This window comes from Fistularia commersonii, chromosome 26 (assembly GCF_037954325.1).
Source record: "Fistularia commersonii isolate RoL2024-O1a breed Wild chromosome 26, RoL_Fcom_v1.0, whole genome shotgun sequence".
In the NCBI taxonomy this organism is placed as follows: Eukaryota; Metazoa; Chordata; class Actinopteri; order Syngnathiformes; family Fistulariidae; genus Fistularia; species Fistularia commersonii.
In genome coordinates this window covers 3,147,045-3,167,500 of record NC_141309.1, presented here as the reverse complement: position 1 = coordinate 3,167,500, position 20,456 = coordinate 3,147,045, and the positions used below count along the sequence as shown (strand labels likewise).

General features: G+C 50.5%; 1 protein-coding gene across 2 annotated transcripts in view; it reads left to right on the top strand.

The window, feature by feature from the left end:
• LOC147218253 (zinc finger SWIM domain-containing protein 6-like) overlaps nucleotides 1-20,456 on the top strand; it is a 53,890-nt gene that overhangs the window by 7,417 nt on the left and 26,017 nt on the right. For both annotated transcript variants that reach the window (XM_086174047.1, XM_086174046.1), the window contains exon 2: nucleotides 19,321-19,677. In XM_086174047.1, the coding sequence (XP_086030173.1) occupies nucleotides 19,321-19,677 (357 nt within the window). The remainder of the gene's footprint in view (nucleotides 1-19,320; nucleotides 19,678-20,456) is intronic.

The following is a 20,456-nucleotide window of genomic DNA, read 5'->3' as shown; positions in this document are numbered from 1 at the left end:
GTCCGACGCGTCCTGTTGGGCGGCGGCGGTCCGCGGTGCCTCCCGAGTTTGATCCGGTTTTTGCAGCCTTGTTGTTGTTGTTGTTGTTGTCGTCTGGTTCCCGAGCCTCGGGTTAATTTTACCCTCCCGGTTTAAAAAAACTCCAATAGGGTTATTTTTTTTCTTTATCTGTGTGTGTGTGTGCTAATGGCTCACACAGTGATTATGGTTTCGAGTGCAAGGCTGAATAAAGGTGAGGCATGTAAATGATAAGAGGACGGATGGCATTCCGGTCTGTCATCGTTCTCGACCTATCTCATTTCCACTCCCGCACGCACACATGCTTTAAGACGCTCGCTCGCTCGACAGTGCCGGGGCGCCAGCGCCCAGGCGCCTTAGAATAAACAACGGCAAGAATGAGGGCTTACCTGCCGCTGACCCCTATCGCACAAATGCACTAACACTCAGGGACAGAGGTGTTCAGTCATCGACCGGCTCCCCCTCCTCCATCAGGATCGAGCTGGCCCACAGATGACCTCTTCACTTGACCCCAAGGGATTTTTTTTTTAAACCCAAAGGTCAACACGGTCAGACTCCCTCCCCAAGTGGCCAGCGTCTCCGCTCGAAAGACGCCGCCGCCGCCGCGCTCTCGTTATTGCTTTCCGATAAGCAAACCGCCGCCGATGCAAAATGTCACCCGCTTGTGCAAATTCTTGCAAAAGAAAAAAGCTCGCGCACGCCTTTTTGCGGGACAAGAATGAAACCCCGGAGGCAGGCCGGGAGGGAATGCTCTACCTCGTCCCTACCCTCGCCCCGGTGGCCTCCAACGCCACGCCAGCTATGTTGGAGGGGGAGGGAGGGGACGCTCCTCGGAGCGCGCCACGCCTCCGGCCTCGCCCGCCGCGACACGTATGTATGACATACGTATGTCGTGCCGGCGTGAGTGACGCCGCCGTGCAAGAAGATGTTTGTCGCTGCTCTCCTAAGGTGCCTCTTTGTCACCTCCCTCTATTTTTTTTTTCCCAGTTTCATTTCCCAAGCCGGGCAATAGAAACTCATATCTTATTTACACTGCCGCTATCTCGCTACGGCCCGTTGCCATAGCGCTTCTTGTGTCTCGAGCTCCCGGAGGAAGGCTAGCGGGCTAGCTACCTCGAGCCGCGTTAGCGAGCCCTGACCCGAGAGGCTATCGCGGTTCTCCGCTATCTCAGATCGGGGCATTTAAAATAACCCTTAACGCGCCGCTCTTTTCCGTTCTCGTCAAAAACACGCCCGGTATCGTTAGCTTTTAAATGTCAGCCATGTTTCTTTGGTTGACTTCTTTTGTGCCTCGTCGAAGGGTAGAGATGCGCTCGCTGCACTGCGAAGTGCCGGCATCTGGTCCAATTTGTAATCTTGTTTACTTCAGTCTCGTTCGTAAATAAGAAATAGGCCTCCTTTTATACAGGTAAACTCCTTGTTGACTGCTTGTCTTTATGCAATATTTAACATCTGTGAGCGATGGCTTCCTTTTAAAAATAGAGAAGTGGGTTTTGCGGGCTTCCCGAAGCGAGGCGGAGAGGAAAACATGCTCATCTATTCAGAAATTGGCGTGAGTATGGAAATGTATAAAATTAGATTTTTGAGTATTTTAGGCTTTGCCTTTTTTTTTTTTTTTTGCATTTGAACCCTATAAAAGCCGTCGCCGTCTGGCTTTATGTGAAGTCGACGGCGGACTTGGACGTCGTCGCCGCGTCCGTCCGTCCGTCCGTCTGTCTGTCCGTCTGGGTTAGCCATTAGCTTGCTAAGCGCCCCCTCGCTCCCCACCGGGTGGCTGCGTGGCCTCACCTCCTAACCCTTTCACAGCCGGTGACAGGCCGGCCCGTGGAGACGCGGGTAATGGTCCTCTCTGATGTACGGCCCGACTCAATTGGACTGGATGGCAGACACACGCCTAAAATAACAAAAGGAGGGGGAGGGGCGGGCGGCGAGTGATCGATAAAGCAGGGACACGTCGTCTAATAAAGATTTATTCTTTTTTTTTACCCCTCGCCGTCTGCCTCGGCGGGGGCGTGCAGGGGCGGGAGAGGGAATGTGATTAGTGGACCTATTCTCCCCGGATGCTCCCGATAGCATGTGCGCACGCATGAGCCGCGGCACGGAGACCCCGATACATTATGTGTGTTTTTGCATCTCCTGTGTGTTTATTGCGTGTACTCTCAGGGGCGGGGGGGGGGTTAAAAACAGTCCACGTCGTTTGTTCTGCCGGCGGTGGCACTAGCAGCTGCAGCTGTGTCCCAGCCCCTCTCTCTCTTCCTGTCAGCTAATATTTAGTTAATCTTTGGTCTGGGACCTACGGGACTGGCCGGAGCTCCTGGTGCCCCATCCATCTCGCGCTGATCTATATTCCACACTGGATGCCTGCGCCATTAACCACCACCGAGGGGAGAGGAGGAAGGGGATGGAGAGGCACAGAGGTAGAACGGAGAAGAAAGGGCAGATGGGTGCGGGGAGAGCCATAGAAAGGCAAGAGAGTGATGGAGAGAGCAAGAGAGAACCGAGGGGGAGGGGGTTCGTCTGCTATCTCAGGACCAGAGGAGTGGAAGAAAGAGAGCGGGAGTGTCAGCTCCCTCCCTCAGGTGCGGAAATTTAACTGCAACAATTTACTGCAAAACTGTATCACGGTAATATAAGGTGTCTGCGGTTGTTTAGGACCCCCGGCAGGGGCGGCCGACACTCCCGGCAAAGGGCCGTAATTGGCCTTTCTGCCTGTTAATGTCTCCGTCGCGGCGCAGTGGTTTCTCCAAACAGTCCCCTGGATTTTGAACGGACGCCTTCCCGGGTCTCCGTCGCCTCACGAGTCCGGTTTTGACCAGAACCACCTACACGGAGTAGGTTTTTTTTTTTTTTTTTTTTTTTTCACAAAACAAGCATTAAAAGAGCCCCTCCGGGTTCGGTAAAGCACGCGGAAGATTCCCTTTTTTTCGCTCGGAGAGCAGGTGGCGTCACCTCGGCCCGGGCGAAACGGACAATAAACAGCGGAGATGTTGTGTTTCCGACGGGGGGCGCGGAACGTCGGGGGAGGAAAATAGTGGAGGGGGCGGAGAAAAACAAAAAAGGCAGAGGCAGAAGTGTGGGAACGAGCCATCCATACGCACTTCATCGCGCCACTTCATTGATATGCGCCGTGCACTTGGTATGCATGAGGGGTACACCTGCGAAGGCTCCGAGTGCTGAGTCACTCTCCCGACGCACAGACTAAATGCTTTTATCCCAGACGTCCGGTGCATCTGAATGGAATATAATAGGTCATAAAGTGCTGTGCGACCGGTGGCTACTTACCCCGTGGCGAACCCCCTCGGTTCCCACAATTCAAATCTCATTTCATGTGAATTGGGGCGTCGTGTGTGTATGTGTGTGTGTGTGTGTGTGTGAGGCCTCTGATTACCAGCGTCTTCTTTTTCTATCGACGCTTCTCACGACAAACTTTCCCTTCCCAGTCTGGTGTGCGCGTCCACGCTTTGCATGCTTCCGTCTGCCGCTTCTAAGTGTGTTTTTGTGTGTGTGTGTGTGTGTGTGTGTGTGTGAGTGAGGAGGGCACCTGTTTGGGTCGCTACCCCAGGTTTCGTAGCTGCAGGTTGAGCGAATATGAATGGTCGGGGTCGTTGCTGAGGCGCAACTGAGCTGAAAGAGGGAGCTGGCTGAAGAATGCGCCGGTGATGGAAGGGAGAGGAGGATGGATGGATGGATGGATGGAGGGATGGATGGATGTGGAGAAATGGAGAGCGAGGAGGTCTGGTGAAGAGCGGTTGCGAGGCCAGTGAGCCCCAACCGCCTTCTGTCTGTCTGCTTTCACTGTTTTCTCTCTCAGGAATCTAATGGCTTTTCCACTGTCCTCTTTCCAAACCTCCAGCACCACCTTCACCTCCTCTCCCTCCTCCTCTCCCTCTCCCTCTCCCTCTCTTCTGCCATGCTATTTTTCCCCTTCTCGCCTCTCTCCATCTCCTCACTTTCCATTTCGCCGTTATAATTCTACCTCTCATCCCGCCGCCTCCCCTCACAGCCTCTCTCTGTGTCCTTCCAGCTGCTGGCCAGGGGAACAGCTGACTAAATCTAAAGCCGGGGGCCCCTGGCTCCGGCTCCGGCTCCGGCTCTGGCCCCGGCCCCGGCCCCGGCTCTGCCACAGCCTCCTCCTCCTCCTCTTCTCAGCCCCCTCCCTTCCTCTGGCCTCCAGCCCTGGCTGCTCTCGCAGCGGCCCCGGCTCAGGCCCGGCCCCGCCGCCGCCGGGCCCTGAATCCAGCTCTGTGTGACTGTGGGTGCTTCCCTCCCAGCAGCTGAAAAGCCTCTAAACCCCCCCCCCCTCTCTCTGTTTTGCCTATAAGCATGCCCTATATTTTTTCCATTTTTTTTTTTTCTGTCTGTTTTTCTTGTTGATTCACTTGCTCCCCGTCGTCCCTCCTCCTCCCGCTCTCCAACAGGCTGTAGCCGGGCCCCTGGTAGAATCCCAACTTATCTAGACCGAGGCCTCATCCAGTTTGGCTCCCGTTCAGTTCTCTGGCTTTCATACCCAGCCTTCCGAGCCAAGCATCTTTCTCTCTCTCTCTCTCTCTCTGGCTAGTAACGCTAGTCACTGTAACTCATTGTGGCTCGCTTCGCTCCGCGCCACGTACGGATTGCACGTTTCCCCCCCGGCCGCCGCTCTTCAACCCCGCCCGTTCGCGTACGTCTCTTTAACTCGTGCGGACAGGCTCCAATGTGCGAGAGTGCGGAGCATATGACACGTGATTGGCAGCGGGGCGACGGGAGCGGGGGTGGGGTGGGGTGGGGGGGAGTAGCGAACGGCGGCGAAGGGGGTGTGGGTTGGCCTTGTCACATCCACAGGCAAGCCCGGAGCTCAAGTTTGATTTCTGCCCAGGGAATGCAGCCTCCTCCCCCTCCGCCTCCCCGTCCCTCCTCGCCCCCCTCGGTTTCTGTCAGACAGCGTCTGCAGGCCCAGGTTCCACCATCACTCCCCGGTAACAGATGCTGCCTGGAGAAGACACCTGCCAATGGTCTTCCACCGACTGCTTCGGGATGAGAAGCGGCGAGCTGACAGTCGGGTAGTCTCTCTCTCTCTCTCTCTCGCTCACACACACAAAAACGGCAGCCGGCTCTCCTTTTTTTTTTTTTTTTGCAGGGGAGTGGGCCGGGAGGAAGCGCGGCCCGTGGAAACGACAAGAGAGTCTTTCCGGTGCGCATGGCGGCTTCTCGTGGATTATTATTCAGCCCACTCCACGTCTGTCTTCAGACCGATACAGCCTTTGTCATCCTAACTGTCTTTTTTTTTTTTGTTGTTGTTGTTGTTGTTGTTTTCTTGTGTGTTCGGGGTATGCAAGAGGAGGAAATCGGGGGGCGGCGGAGGGCCGGGAGAGGCAAAAGTTTCCTTTTGGAATTACGCTTTTTCTCTTTGACTGACAGACGGGAGGCGATGAAAGCGAATCACAACACACTGCACACTTCAAAGGTTCCTGTGTTCCGCCATTTATTGGCAACAGCTCGCAACAACCTCTCTCCCGATGTGGATTCTTCAAAATAGGGAGGGGAATAGCTGGAAGAAACAGAGGCAGATGACAACGAATCAGCCATTCAAACAGCTAGAGGGGGAACGGCGAGGAGGAGGAGGAGGAGGAGGGATGCTAAATATTCAGACCTAAGCGCCGTAACCGAATCGGACTGCTTTTCAAAAGCACTTTCAATCAAAACCCGGCTTTTTTTGATGCGCCGATTCTGATCGCCGGGATGTTTTGAGGAGAGGTAAAGCGACGGGTGCGAGTCGGGGAGAGCCGTCCCCGGCTTCGGAGGGAGCGGCAACGCGCCACCTTGCCGTTTTAAGGGAGCCGGCGTTATCGTCATCGCGCGCCGGCGCAACAGGGATCGACTCGGAGTTGAAGTCAAGGGGAAAAAAAATAATAATAAAAAAAGCCGCCAGTTGTGACCGTATGGAACCCCCGCCGCCTCTTTATTCAGCCCCCGCCGCTGCACGGCACCCTTTGAGTACCACTGACCTAATTTGGCCAAATTTCACTGACCTACTTCATGGGTGGATGCTGACTAGCCCACTGGAGGGGACCCTCTCTCTCTCTCACACACACACACACACACACTCATATTGCCTTCCCTTGCTTATGATTAATATGTAGATCCTCAGCCTCCTTTATGGTTGCTATGGTGACGGTTTAGTTGTGTCGCACACTCCCCCGTTAAACCCTTTTATTCCCGCCTCCGTTAGCGCTCTGCCAACCCAAATGAATGTAACGGGGGTCTTCAAGCACAGACACATGGCGGAAGATAAACAAAGCGTTTGGCGGCGCTCGCCGTCGTCTCAGAGGTGACACCTTCGGCCCACGAGTCCCCGAAGAGACGTAATCACCGTAATTGCGCGCGGATATGATTGCTCTTCTGTCATCAATGGAAATGCAAATTCGATCGCACACCGCGAGCCACGAGTGTACAAGACATGGGCGGTAATTGCAAACTTGGCGCTCTACGTCTCACTCACACACGCGCACGTGATCCTCGCCGGTAAATACGCCATCGAGCTTTAATTGATTTCGATCTCTCTCTTTTTTTTTTTTTTTTATAAATTCAATAATGACATGTCAAAGAAACACGGTCTTATTTTCCTCCTCCTCTTCTCGCCGATCTCCCCTTTATATGGTGGCGTTGTGTTCGTCCCCCCCAAATACAGGCCATGAATGTAAATACATGCGCGCGCAAATGCTCCGTCGGTCACGAGTTGTCATGGCGACACATACAGATGTCAACAAAAGAGGCTCCGGGGTGATCATTGTCTCCCTCTCGTCCAGCAGGGTGCACTTTATCTCAATGAAAGGCAGCTATTTACATGAAACGAGAGCCGTTTCTGGGAAATAGTGGTCTCTCCGAAGGTTTTGATGTCAGTCGCCTGCTTTTAGCTCGAGAGTCGAAACCTAAGCCACGCAGAGGGGAGGAGAGGGCCGAGCCGCGAGCCCTGCGGAGAGCGTTCAATTCCCTCATGCGGTTGCATCTTCTCACCCCGCCGGTGTCTCTCGCCGATTCCCCTCAACGCCGTCGGAGAAGGTCACGCGTAGCGTGCGATTTCAGACGCGTACGGTTTGCGAGGAGTCAAATCCGACCCTCTTTCTTTAAAGCTTATCCTTAAGAGAGCGGTCCTAACATCAACATCAATATTTACAGGAATAGCCTGCGGGCGAGCGAATCGACCACCGCGCATCTGCAGAGATGCATAAAACCTTTCTCTCGCTCCCTCCTTTCCGCCCGGCTTGCTCTCGCTCCTGATCGTCCCGCTCCCCCGCAGCAGCCCGTTGATCACGCAGCGCCAGGTGGCTGAGATATTTGTCTGGAGGTCGCCTATGTTTTATATCTGCCCGCGCGCGTGTTGGGGCGGCGGGGCGGGAAAAGGAGGCATCTCTACCGGCGTTTTCGGCCGTGACACGGCCTCAGCGGCTGTTCGGGAGATGCTGGATGACGCGTGTCAAGTGGTATTAAATGTGAGAGAACCTCCCCTCCCGCCGCCGCCGCTGCCGCCGATGACTCTGTCCGCTGCGGTTAGCGTGAGCAACGACGCTTTCAATGGGGGACTTCGGGGGTGAGGTAGCACGTCTGGTGTCGGAGGCCTGGCGAGGGGCGGAGCCGTCACTCTGACCCACATAAGGTGAATCGATGTCGCGGCCGTTCGGCGCGCATCGCACTCAAACACAAACAACGGCGAGACGACAGCTCGTTATTCGCGGAATAATCGGTGGATATTCGCCTATTCGAACGACTCCGAAGCCTTTTCCCGTCTTCGCCTTTTCAACGGGAGACGACGCTATTGATCTATTTGTGTTTGCCGTGTTTACAGCGGGAGATTATCTTAGAAAACCAAGATTAATGGAGAGAAAACTGAACCCGTGTCAAGGTAATAGTTGTGTGTTCACAGTTTGTAGCGTGGAAGTATGAGCGCTCAGGGCTATAAAGGGATGGCTGTTAGTCCGGGAGGGGGGGGTTGAGCCCAGGATGTGGCGTGCACCGCCAAACAGTGACCTCAGTGACTCCGGGAAGGAAGGGGTTAAGCACAAGCCAGCAGAGCTGCATGGGCAATGTTACGCAAACCAGCGGCTGGCTGGAGCTGAAAGGGGAAGTGCTGAGCTCAGAGGAACACTGGCTCAGAGCCATCACTCCCTCCTCTGAACCCCCCCCCCCCTCCCTCCCTCCCTCCTCCAGCCCTCCGCCGCCGCCGCCGCCACCACCCCTCCTCCCCATCCTCCTCCTCCTCCTCCTCCTCCCCGCTACAGCTGAGCGCTCCCCATGCTTCCCCTCCGCCAGGCGTGGCAATGTGTGTTTGTGTGTCTGTGTGCCTGTGCTGGAATGCAGCTTCCCCCTCGGCTCAGTCCCTGTGTGTATGTGAGTTTATGTGTGGGCGTGCACGTGTGTGTGTGTGTGTGTGTGTGTGTGTGTGTCTGGAATGATGCCTCCCCTTGTCTAGTGTGTGACGTCATTACACACAACGGGTCAGCTTAGGGCTAGGCAAAATTTGCGTGCGTGTGTGTGTGTGTGTGTGTGTGTGTGTGTGTGTGCGGGCAGTATGGGAGGGGGCAACAGGAGTCTGTTATTGAAGAGCGAAAAGGGAAGGAGGTGGTGCTGCTTGTGAGCCGGGGGAGGTCGACTGCATGGAGCCGCCGTAGCCAAAATGCATGCGTGTATGTAGGCATCATGGGCGTGTGTCGAAGGGTGCGGTGGTGTGTGTGTGCGCGCGCGTGTGTGTGTGTGTGTGTGTGTGTGTGGCGGAGGGGAGGGGGCCGTGCAACCGTGTCAGTTGACTTTCCAAAACATATTGGGAAGGGTAAAAAGAGTACGGCTGATTTCCTGGCGTGGACGAGTCGGCCTGGAAAACGCACCGGAATCCGTGCACACGTGCGCACGAGTCATGCTCTTGTTCTAGTTCCAGTCCGGCCCGTCGGTTTTTCGCATGGAAACTAAATCGCTCTCCTTTCGAGGCGCGGTAGCAAGCAGGGCTGTGGCGTTCCGTCTCGGCTCTCGCGCTTCTCGCGGCCCCTTATTTCGCATTTTTGCTTTTTCTGCCTTTTCTCATGGAAGCTACGATGGCAGGGAGAGGCTTTAAAAGGGATAGAAACACAAAAAAGGGATACTTCGTCTGAGAAACATCTGCAATCGATTCTGTCGGACAAAAAAAAAAAAAAAGAGCCGTCATTTTCACACGCTTATTTGTTCGAAATCGTACACGCGTACACAAATTCCTAACCGGTGAGCTACACTCGCTGTTCTACTCTTTATTTATTCGCCGTAAAACGCTCGGTCGAACGACACGGAACGGCTCATCTTATCGCAAAAAACATTTATCCTTCACTCCCGAGAAGGACACCGCTACTATAATGTCTCAACAGTATAGGTTTGTCATTAGAAAGATGCTCGAGCCCTGAAGTAGCAGACAATGGCTTTTCAATGGATCCCATTACCTCCTTCTATAGCTCGCCGGGCTCTACTGGGACAGACCTCTGCTAATCACACACATTTATTTCCAGCCAGCCGTAATTTCATTCACACTAATGAACCTTGCACATGGATTGGGATAATGTATGGTTAATATACAGCCAGGAGAGGGAATTAGCAGGCTGCCAGCCTCTCCTGTGACAGAGATTTGTAGAACGGCTATTAAAGGGACATTTCCCCCAATACCAGTCAGGTGTCATTCTCAAATGGCTCGAGGGCGTGCTTGCAAAAAGGTGACGAAATACTTAAAAAAAAAGCAGATAATAATCATCCGAAGCGCCTTCTTTTCTGATTTGCCGTTGGATGTTGTCAAACGACGCTTGCCTACATGCACGCATGGGCACGGCGGCTCCGTGCGGTCGACCTCCCCTTCCTTGGTGTCGCTTCGATGCGTTCAGGGGTGACCGCTCACGCCGCTGTCTGGTATTCTATAGATCTATTTATCATCATTTTATTTTGGAAATTGTAGAAATTCAAATTTCATTCATTTGTTATCTACTCGGCTTATCCTGCACGATCACAGGGCCTCGTATGGGGACGTATTGGTATTCGTATTGGGCTGCAAAAAAAAAATAAAAATAAAAATAAAATAAATAAATGAATAATATATATTTATATATATAAATAATATATATAAATAATACATATATTTACATATATATATATAAATATAGGTATATCTATTTATATATTTATATATATAAATACATGTATTATATTGTTTTTGTTTTATATGTATTTATTTTAGAGGGATTAATAAAGAATTAAAAAATATTATTAATTATTACAGTTATTATATTTTATTTTGGAAAAAAATCCACTTCTGTCCCACTCCGGTAAGCTAAACCTCGCTAAAAATGTCATGCAAACAAATGTCGCCGGAGAGTTTATTTGATAAGGGAGACATGAGACACCAGAAGGGTCTTCGAGTGGCGGCCAAAAAAAAAAAAAAAAAAAAAAAATGAAGCGGCATTTAAAAGAAAATACCAAGAATCCTCCTTAAACCGCGGGTTCATCGCAACCGGTGACTCACGCACTCCACGCCGGCTCTCCATTATGTGCGGGAAGCGGCTGATCGCTGGCTAATGAAGGCGACCTCGCCACAGCGAGACCGAGCCGCTGAAAAGATAAAAAAAAAAGAAAACTGAAGGACAAAAGCAACTATTGAGGGCCGAAAGGAGATTCGGGAGCAGACTGGGCTTTAGGAACGTACTTGTGGTCTCAACGTTGACCATCAACCCCAGATGGGTTTGTCTAGTTGCTGGGAAACAGCTCCGGGCGCCCACTGATTCTGATTTATGGTGAGTAGATATTGGTGTGATAAGCGTTTAGTAGTCATTAAAAGTGTATAATATAAGCTGCAGCGGCTACATTCACGTGGCATGAAAGAAAACCTTTGTGCAAACAACTTTCTCCAATGAACCCAATGCACGTTTTTGGATGTTTTGGAGATTTTTCTCATTCATGTATATGCATTTTGAATACTGTATATTCAAAATGCATATACAGTAACTGCACAACATGCGAATGTAGCGTTTCTCCTTATCAAATTGGCTTTTTGTTCTTTTGTTTCCAATAAAAATCTAATTCCGCGAAATTCTCCGCTCCCCGTCAAATCGCAAACGTTTTACGTTCCCTCGGATTTCGAGTTTGGTCAACGTCTAATGAAACGGACGTGATGCGGGGAGACAAGAAAAAGATAAAATAGCTAATTAACAGTAGAGCTAACCTTGATGAACGGCAGCGCTGCGGCGAAATTAAAGCAGCCCCCAACTTCCTTTTTGATTAAAAGACTGCGACGGGAGAAGGGACACCGTAATGTATGGAGCGGCGAAGCGCAAATACCGGAGAGATGATAAATGTCCGAGTTGTTGTTGCCAGAAACTAAACTTCCTGACGTCTGGATCTCCGTACCAAATGGCGTTCTACCTGGCCAAGACGCGGTCGGAGAGTCCAAATCCCCTCCCCACCGATGCATTTTGATTATTTTTCCACATTTCTATATAAAGCCAAGCCGTTGTAGAGACATTCAGGTGTGAGTAGGTGGATTTTATTCATTTATTAGCCGTGAACCAGCAGCAGTGCTTTTATTTAACTCCAAATATGACATTTAAGTGCATTTCTATGATGTTCTACTAGCGCATTCGCCGGCGACCCGAAAGCGGCATCTGGTGGGCATTTTTTCGGGCGCCTGTGTGGCCTTTCAAAATAAAAATCCAACGTGTTCTTTCACAACATTATTGGTCTTACGTGACGCGCCGGGGATATTAATCAAAATATTGACAAAGGTCTCTGGAACTGTTTTTTTTTTTTTTTCTTCCCCCCCCTCCTGTGATTTGAAGAACCTTTGTGATATATTTGTTGTAAATACCAGGGAATTGCATTTTAATTCCAGCGGGAGGGGATACAAAGTAGCGCAAGTTGATGCAATTTGGTCTTAAATGTCAGCAAGAGCAACAGGGCGGCCCGTTTCCTCGCCGTCGGACTCGTCCTTTTCGGCGCCAAAGCCAACGCAACCGACGTTATCGTGTACCGTCTTCCACCGATGACTCAACTTCTTCTTCTTCTACTTCTGCTAACCTTGTCTTTCGCCGTCTCTCCGTAGTGGCCCGGACTTTTCCGGACTTCGGGGTGTCAGTCAGCGGCCCTGACAGGCCGCCACGCTCGCGCGGAATCACAATCCATTTTGAAAGTGATAGTTTGAAAATTGCAAGTCACTCCCGATGTGCCGCATGGCAACCAAGTGGCAGCGGCCCAGTGGTCGACTGTCATTTCAACCGCCAGCCGATGACAAGTCCAATCACCCGCGCAGCCATCAATGCACACACACACACACACACACACACTGACTTCTCTGTGATAAATATGCATGTTGTGCTCTCGGAATCTCCAAAGGAAGCAAAACATTGAGATTCATAGAACGTCTCAAAACATTAATTTTTTTTTTTTTTTTTTTTTTTTGCTTATTTGTGTCTGTCAGCGTGCGCGGAACGGCGCGTGATGAAGATCCCATCTGGGGCAGGTTTCTTAGTCTTCCGAAGGGTTTTTAAGGGCGTAAATATGGCCGCCCTCGGAGCTCAGCTGTGTTATTCCAGCCCGTCCCACACCTCTGACACACACACACACACATACACACACACATGCACACGCAGGCTCGGAGCTGCAGAAGAGCATTGATCTGTGTTTATGGTCTCTGTATGAGAGCTTCCTTATAGGACCACACACAAGTATAGCCCATTGTTGCACACAGAGAGAGAGAGGCTCCCCCGCAAGATGCTTCGTGTTTGTCTTTGTGGCCGTCGTTATTGAGCCGGCTTAAAAAAAGCAGCGTGGAAGGAGGCCGGCTCGCCCCGCCGGGCGGCCGAAGCCCTGGAAACTTCTAGGCGTGTGTCTTTGGTCGGCGCGGAGAAGGACCCGATGTTAAAGACCGAGACGTCTGCAGCTCCCAGCTGGTTTGCAGACGCCTGCCTCTCTCTCTCTCTCTCTCTCTCTCTCTCTCTCGGCGTGCAGTTTAGTGAGGTAATTTGATTAATGCGCACGACTCGAGGGAATCGGTGCAGGTGAATGGACCTTAAATATCTATTTGCCGTCTCCCTTTTTTTTTTTTTTTTTTTTTTTTTTTTTTGTTGACTCGCTTCCACAAGCGGCCATTTGTTTCATCTGACTTCGTCCACCGAAATCAATCGTGAATCCCGTCTCTCTTCTCACACACACACACGCACACACGCACGCACGCACGCACACACACACGCATCGGATGAGCGCCGTCTGAAACGGCGCGGTGCCATATTAGATTTAGGTGATAGTCGCTCATGAACAAATTCAGCCAATATACTAAATGACCTTCCCACTGCCAGACCCCAATTTTCTCTATTGAGTTGGAATCTTAATTTGATTGTGAAAATACACGTATGTTGCTCGGTGTAATTTAGCCCCTGTGATTTTGCGAAACACTGAGCGCTCTTGTATTTAAGCGAGAAGGACCTCTCGGGCTCGATCCCGACCCGCCGCCTTCATGTGGGAACGCCAGATCCTGTTTTTTTTTTTTTTTTTTTTTATGGGGGATCGTATAAAGGCCGCATTCTTCAGCCTCGGCATATTCACGTTGAAGGAGCCGCGGTTCTTCTCGGCCTTTCCTTCCCGGAACGAGAACAAGAGTCCGGCGCCCGTGGCGGGGGTCGGGGGCTCGCCGCTGAATAGACGGAGGTGGTCCAGACCGGTCAAGAGAGCGCACATAAGGCTTATCGGCACTTACGCGATTTCAAAACCGCAAAGAATGACGGAGTGAAGGGCTTCTCGGGGGTCGGAGGGCCGCTTTTGATGTCGGTCCCCCCCCGAAAGAGTGTGGGTGGTCCGCGCGCGCTTTTGTGGGATTCAAGCACACACACACACACACACACATATATATGTATATATATATATATATACATACGCTCATTCTTGCTCGCTCTTTCACCCGGCCTTCATGCTTCCTCACACAGCGCCTCGGGCCAAGTGTGATTTCACCGGGGCGGTCAGAAGGGGTTTCTAGGGCAACCTCACAGAGGCCTTGTTCTAAAAATGGCCGCCATGGTTACTTTGAAAGCCAACCCTGGCCTCTTAAACATGCACAGAAAAGAGCCCTGAGCACCACTCGGGGAGGGGAGCTGAGTGGACCGGGCGAGGGGGGAAACCAGCCTCTTTAATAGCTAGCACATGAGACATCGAAGGTTTCATACCCGCCCAGCCAGGAGTCATGGGAGGTGTGTGTATCTGTGTGTGTGCATGCATGCGTCTCAATATGTGTGTGTGTGTGTACCTAAACAGTAATATCCCTGTACTCAGCACTTGGCTAAATTAAAAGGGCATTTTTTGGCGTGGGGGGCAGTTTTTGGTGCCCAGACGATTGGACAGGGAAAGGCGAAACTCATTACCTACCCATCTGTCAGAGAGCGAGAGGGAAAGAGCTGTGGGAATGTCCACGGAGAGAGAGAGAGGGATGAAAAGGGCCTGGGAGGCGAGAAAGGAGAGAGCGAGTGTCCATTAAAGTGTGTGTGTGTGGAGGGGGGGGGGACACACACACAACAACACACTTTTCCTTTTGAATGAGGACAAGTCTTTTATCACAATTTAGCGTTTCATACTCCATGTGTTGTGAATTTTAAAAAGCATCCTGTTAATTTTACCTCGGGGTGGGCGGCGGCGGCAGCAGGGAAGAGAGAGAGAGAGAGAGAGAGAGAGAGAGAGAGAGAGAGAGAGAGAGAGAGACGGGCTTGAAAAAGAAAATGCAGCTGTTTTACGCCCGGCTAATAAGTCTTGTGCGTATTTTGTAGCAGAGGTTGTTTTTTTTTTTTCTTTTTCTTTGAGCCCTCTCACATGGTTTTGATGTTCTCCCCTTTCATTGCCCTCTCTGGACAAGGGGCTCTTCTTGAAGTGCAAGCATGTGTCACATGCACGCACACACACACACACACACACACAATATATGCTCGCATCTCGTTTGTTACCCAGCTAAATAAGTTATGTTCTTTCATATAATGAGCTGTAGACATAAAGGACTTTCTGGTTTGCGCTCCATCCCAGACCGTCGGCACCGTTTCACGATGGCTTCTCTTTCTCTCGCTCTCTCGGCCGGAGACGCGTCTCCATGGCGATGTTCTGCACGTCCGCGTTGATACATATCGGTGACCGACGCTTAATAGCCGAGGCGCTAACGCGTCCGGAGCCCCTTTTTTTTTTCCACTCGAAGGCTTCTACCTCTGCGTCTACCTGACGCAGGGAGAATCCTTTACTGTATCTCGGCAATCTGCTTCGGGGAGACGGCAGATGGTTAATGTTAAGCCGCCACAATAGTTTCCTTTGTCTTTATTTGAGACCTGAAGGCATCGCTCAGGTTGTAGGCCGGGGCTGTGACCTTATTTATTTCTCCCTTGCCTTTTTTTTTTTTTTTTCCTCCCTTCCGCCGAATCAATTCTTTATATCTCGCCAAATTCCCCATTGAAGACGATCTGCCCTTCAACACTTTTCTATTTATATACTATCAAATATTCAAGCCCCCTTACCTAATGCGGAGACATCGAGGACTCTTTGATATCCGCATTAATACATGCTTGATACAACAGCGCCGAGTGCACGCGGCCCTTTGATAAACATATTTTAAGAGATGTATTTCTTCGCCCGGTCCACATGTATCTCCGAGATCTCTCCCGAGTGCATAAATGCATTCATAAGGTACTCTCGGCCTCTCCTAACCACTCCCATTATTAATAAATGCATGATCTCACGCTGTGATTTCGCTCTGTGTGTGTGTGTGTGTGTGTGTACACGTGCGTCTGTTTTATATGCCACTGCCGGGGACCCCGCCCTGCTCATTCATATTCATGGTTGCATAATGACCAGACGCTCCTCCACGTAGCTCAAGTCAGGATAAGATCAAAACATTGTATTCCAAGAAGACGTTTTATATCTTACTTCCCGGTTTCGGCCCCGGTTCCTACCGGAGACGATCGCCGGGGCGGGTCGGGCCCCCGAACCCTTCTCGCTCAGGATCCCGAGCAGCTGGTCCCGATCACGCTGTCATGGTAAGGGAACCCGGGGCCGAGCGACTGCGGTCGAATCTGTTTCATATGGTCGCTGAACTCCAGCCTCGCCGCGGTAGTTACCTCGGAGATAACTAAAGGGCACGTTCAGCGAGTCGATCCGGTCGTCCCGTTCCCATAAGTTCGCATAATAGTCGGCCTGTTGTTTACGCGGACGGCGGAAATAATTGAAAGTCGGAATAAAAACTTCACTTTTGCACCGTCTGGAGGACAGACAGCCGAGGGACGCTATCCAGAGGAATGGCTTTGCTGCTCGGGGGACTTTGAGTTTGATACGAGCTTTGTTTTACCGCTTTTAGATTCCAGCTTTTCTGTTCCTCGGCCTTCGTTAGATTGGACCAATCAGCATTCGGTATTTTTCACATCGGGAACTTGTTCTTTTTTTGACGTTTCGGTGATCGTCACGCGTCACCCTGGACGCTGCTGCCTCACTCAGCTTAAGGATGACGTGACCGTGACCGGATGAATGTGCAAGTCATCGCACAATGTCGGCAGCTGGCGACTGTTTTTGTATTTTTATAGATAAAGCTATGATAACATAACATTTAATCACCTTAAAGTGTTTTGATACAGTCTGATAGATTCATCTGGAATGCATTCATTCGTTCATTCATTATCTCTACTGCTTATCCTGGACCCGTGGTCAGGGAGGCGGGGTCTATCCCAGCTGTGATTGGGCGAGAGGTGAGATTCACCCCGACCAATCACAGGGCCAGATATAGATATGCAACCAATCACCTTCCTGAACCTCAAGCATGTTTTTGGACTGTGGGAGGAACCCGGAGAACCTGGAGGAGGCCAGAACAAACACGGGGAGAAAATGCAAACTCCCAAGTCGGAATTGGACCAGGACCTTCTTGCTGCGAGGCGGAAGCGCTAACTGCCTTTCATCCATTTTTCTTAATTTCTCAGCAACTCTCTGGTAAAGAAACCGGTTCAAGCAGCTGGGAATTGGTGGAGAAAAGTGTCAGGGGCACCATGAGATAGAAGAATGATAGGAAAGGTGGACAAAACATTAGTGAGACCAGTGATGCTGTATGCCCTCGAGCAGTGGTAAACAACCCTTTTATCACCGCGGACGGGTCAACGTTTAACAATTTTACCCCGACCCGTGGGGATGGGGGGGGGGGGGGGGGGGTACAGTTAGATTGTTTATATTGCGACTATAATAATAAACGTGAATCCACTGTGTACTCGTATGCAACTTTATTAGCAGCTTCCTCGTAACATTGCGGCAACAACATAACATGAGTATAATGAAGGCTTCATTGCCTCATCGCCGCACAGAATGCAGAGCGGCTCGGTCTGTGGGAATCACCTGTTACGATAAATCCACATTTTAAGTCGAACTCCTGGTAATGTCTGTTAAAATCTTTCTTTTTCTTGGAAGTAGTAGGCTCTTCTTCTGTCTCTTCACTAGATCTTTTCCCCTTGGATGAGAAACTTTCCGTCCTACGTCTGTTTTTTTACTCATTTTGCCAGCTTGCGGGTTAAATTTTAGGCGCTCAAGTGACTGAGTTGTAACAGAGAGATTCCGGTCATTTTTCAAAAGAAAAGATTTTTGATCCTTTAAAGACAATTGATTATTTCTCGGGTGACCCGATATCAATTGATCCGCGGACCGGTACTGGCCCGCGACCCGGGGGTTGGGGACCACTGCTCCAGAACACGTGTCAAACTCAAGGCCCGCGGGCCAAATGTAGCCCACCGTGTCATTTTAGTGGCCCACGGGGACGTCTTAAAAGGTCCGATTGTCTTAAAATAAAGAAGTCAAATGGATGCATTGACCCGAAACTACATTTCCCACGATGCATGCCGATCCATGTTACTCGTGAAATGACGGCATCCCGCCATTAGATTGCTGTGTATCCACATTGATTCCATTGTCAATGTTCCATTTGTGCTTCAAGGAGAAAAACCGGTGTGTCTTTGTGTTATGAGGCAGCGTCGGTTGTCAAAGAGTGCAATCTACGTCGGCATTTTGACATAAACATGGAGCTAAGCATGCCAAAGTTAGCCTTCCAGAAAAACATCAAATTGTCCAAGAATTAAAATCCAAAATGTTACACATGTATTTCCATAGATTCTATGCAAATTTGAATGAGCAATAAAGTCATAGTTATTTAACATTAAGGAGTAGTTGTATTTATTTTACATTACATTACATTTGGTTCCATTCAGTTCCATTTATGCTGATACCGTTACATGTGGCCCTTTGATTGCAACCATTCTGCTGATGGCTGGTGGCCCTCATTGAAAACGAATGCAACACCCCTGATCTAGAAACAGTGGCAATGACCAAAAGACAGAGCTGGAGGTCACAGGGATGAAGATGTTGAGGTTGTCTTTGGGAGTGACCAGGATCATGTTAGATGTTTTGGAGAGAAGGTCAGAGATGGTTGGGTCACGAATATATTGGTAGACGCATGCTGGGATTGGAGGTCTATTGGAAGACCGAAGAGAAGATCGATGGACGTAGTGAGAGAGGATATGAAGTTACAATGAAGTTACTGAAGGGAAAAGCCCAAAGGAAAAGAAGAATTTTTCACAGGGGTGCAGGACATGTATGACCGAGACAAAGCAATGACCGTGACAATGACGATAAGACAGGAGGCAGAGCTGGAGGTCGCAAAGATGAAGATGCTAAGGTTCTCTTTGGGAGTGACCAGGATGGATAGGATCAGGAAGGAGTCTGCACATGTTAGATGTTTCGGAGACTGTTTTGGAGACTGAGATGGTTGGGTCATGTACAGAGGAGGGAGAGAAGCCAGGCTAAGATGGAGAAGCCAGGCTTAGATGGTTGGCTCATAGTGAATATATTGGTAGACGGATGCTGGAATTGGAGGTCTAGAGGAAGACCAGTGAGAAGATTAGACAGAGAGGGTTGATTGGCTGTGGCCACCCCTGAAGGGAAAAGCCCAAAGGAAAAGAAGATCTTCTCAACGCCTCTGCATCCGGTGCGCGGGCATTCAAGGAGGTCACCATGAGCTTGTTAATAAACGTTTTCCACGGGTGTTTGACATTTAATAAACCGATCAGCTGACCGATTCCTCGGGACATTAATCAAAAGGCTGTCCGATAACACGGATACAACTTTGCGTGTCTCCGCTAAAGTGCAAAGCAAAGACAAGCTTTGATTTTCGTGTGTTATTAAAATCGCCGGCAGCTTATTTCCACTCACTCGTAAAAGACTTCAAACTCACGTCAGTTTTTTGTTTGTTTTTTTAACTTCCTCCGCTCTTCTTCCGTCCAGGTTTCCATCTGAGCGGCACGGTGACCGACCCCGCCACCCCCTCCTCCCCGGAACTCGTATGCAGCGTCAGCGTCAGCTTCGACCGCTGCAAAATCACGGCGGTGACGTGCACCTGCGGCAACAAAGACATCTTCTACTGCGCCCACGTGGTGGCGCTGTCACTTTACCGAGTACGGAAGCCCGAGCTGGTCAAGCTGCACCTGCCCATCTCGGAGACCCTGTTCCAGATGAGCCGGGACCAGCTGCAGAAGTTCGTCCAGTACCTGATTTCGGTCCACCACACCGAAGTGCTACCGACGGCGCAGAAACTAGCGGATGAGATTCTATCGCAGAACTCCGAAATAAACCAGGTCCACGGTGAGGAAATGGCTTGTGCGCACGCGGGCGTGTGTGTGTGTGTGTGTGTGTGTGTGTGTGTGTGTGTGTGTGTGGTTTGTGCGGCGTCTATTGACTGTGTGATGAAGGTTAAGTGTGGCAGGATCAATGGTCCTCATTAGTGAAATCCAGACAGTAAAGAAGAAGATTGTGTGCTTCTAATCAACACTATAGACCCATTATTTACATCTGAGAGCTAGAGAGGGAAGAGGTCTGCAGAAATAAAGAGGCATGCATATAGAGCTCGGCAGTATGGGTAAAAAAAAAATGAATGTAAAGAAATTCATCGATTGGCAATCCCATTGATTGGTCGGGCTTGGCTTTTTTTTTTTTTTTTACTCCCATTTTTGAGGTGATTTTTTTTTTTTTTTTTTTCTCAGATTAATTGCCCACTAATTGCCAAGTGATCAATTCGCTAACGACGTTCTCACGCGACCTGCGATCTCCAGTTTCGGCTCCATCCGAACTATTTGCGAGGCGACGCAAAGGGAAAAAGCGGTGAAAACGCGACTCGACAGATCACAGCGCGGCGGAGGATGAAGAAGGAGTAGTCCCGGAAGAGCTTTTCCGTTTGTCGGCGAAATAGTCCGAGAATAGTCCCGTGCTTTGATTCGCCGCGAGCGCGACGGTGAATTCTCATTTGAATTGAGGCGTCTGGAAATGGAATCGGGCTAAAAGCGGCTCCTGTTCTGTTCCCCAGAACGCAGCGTACGGGCAGCCAGTCGGGTCGCAGCCCTGACACACGGACTCAAAAACAAAAA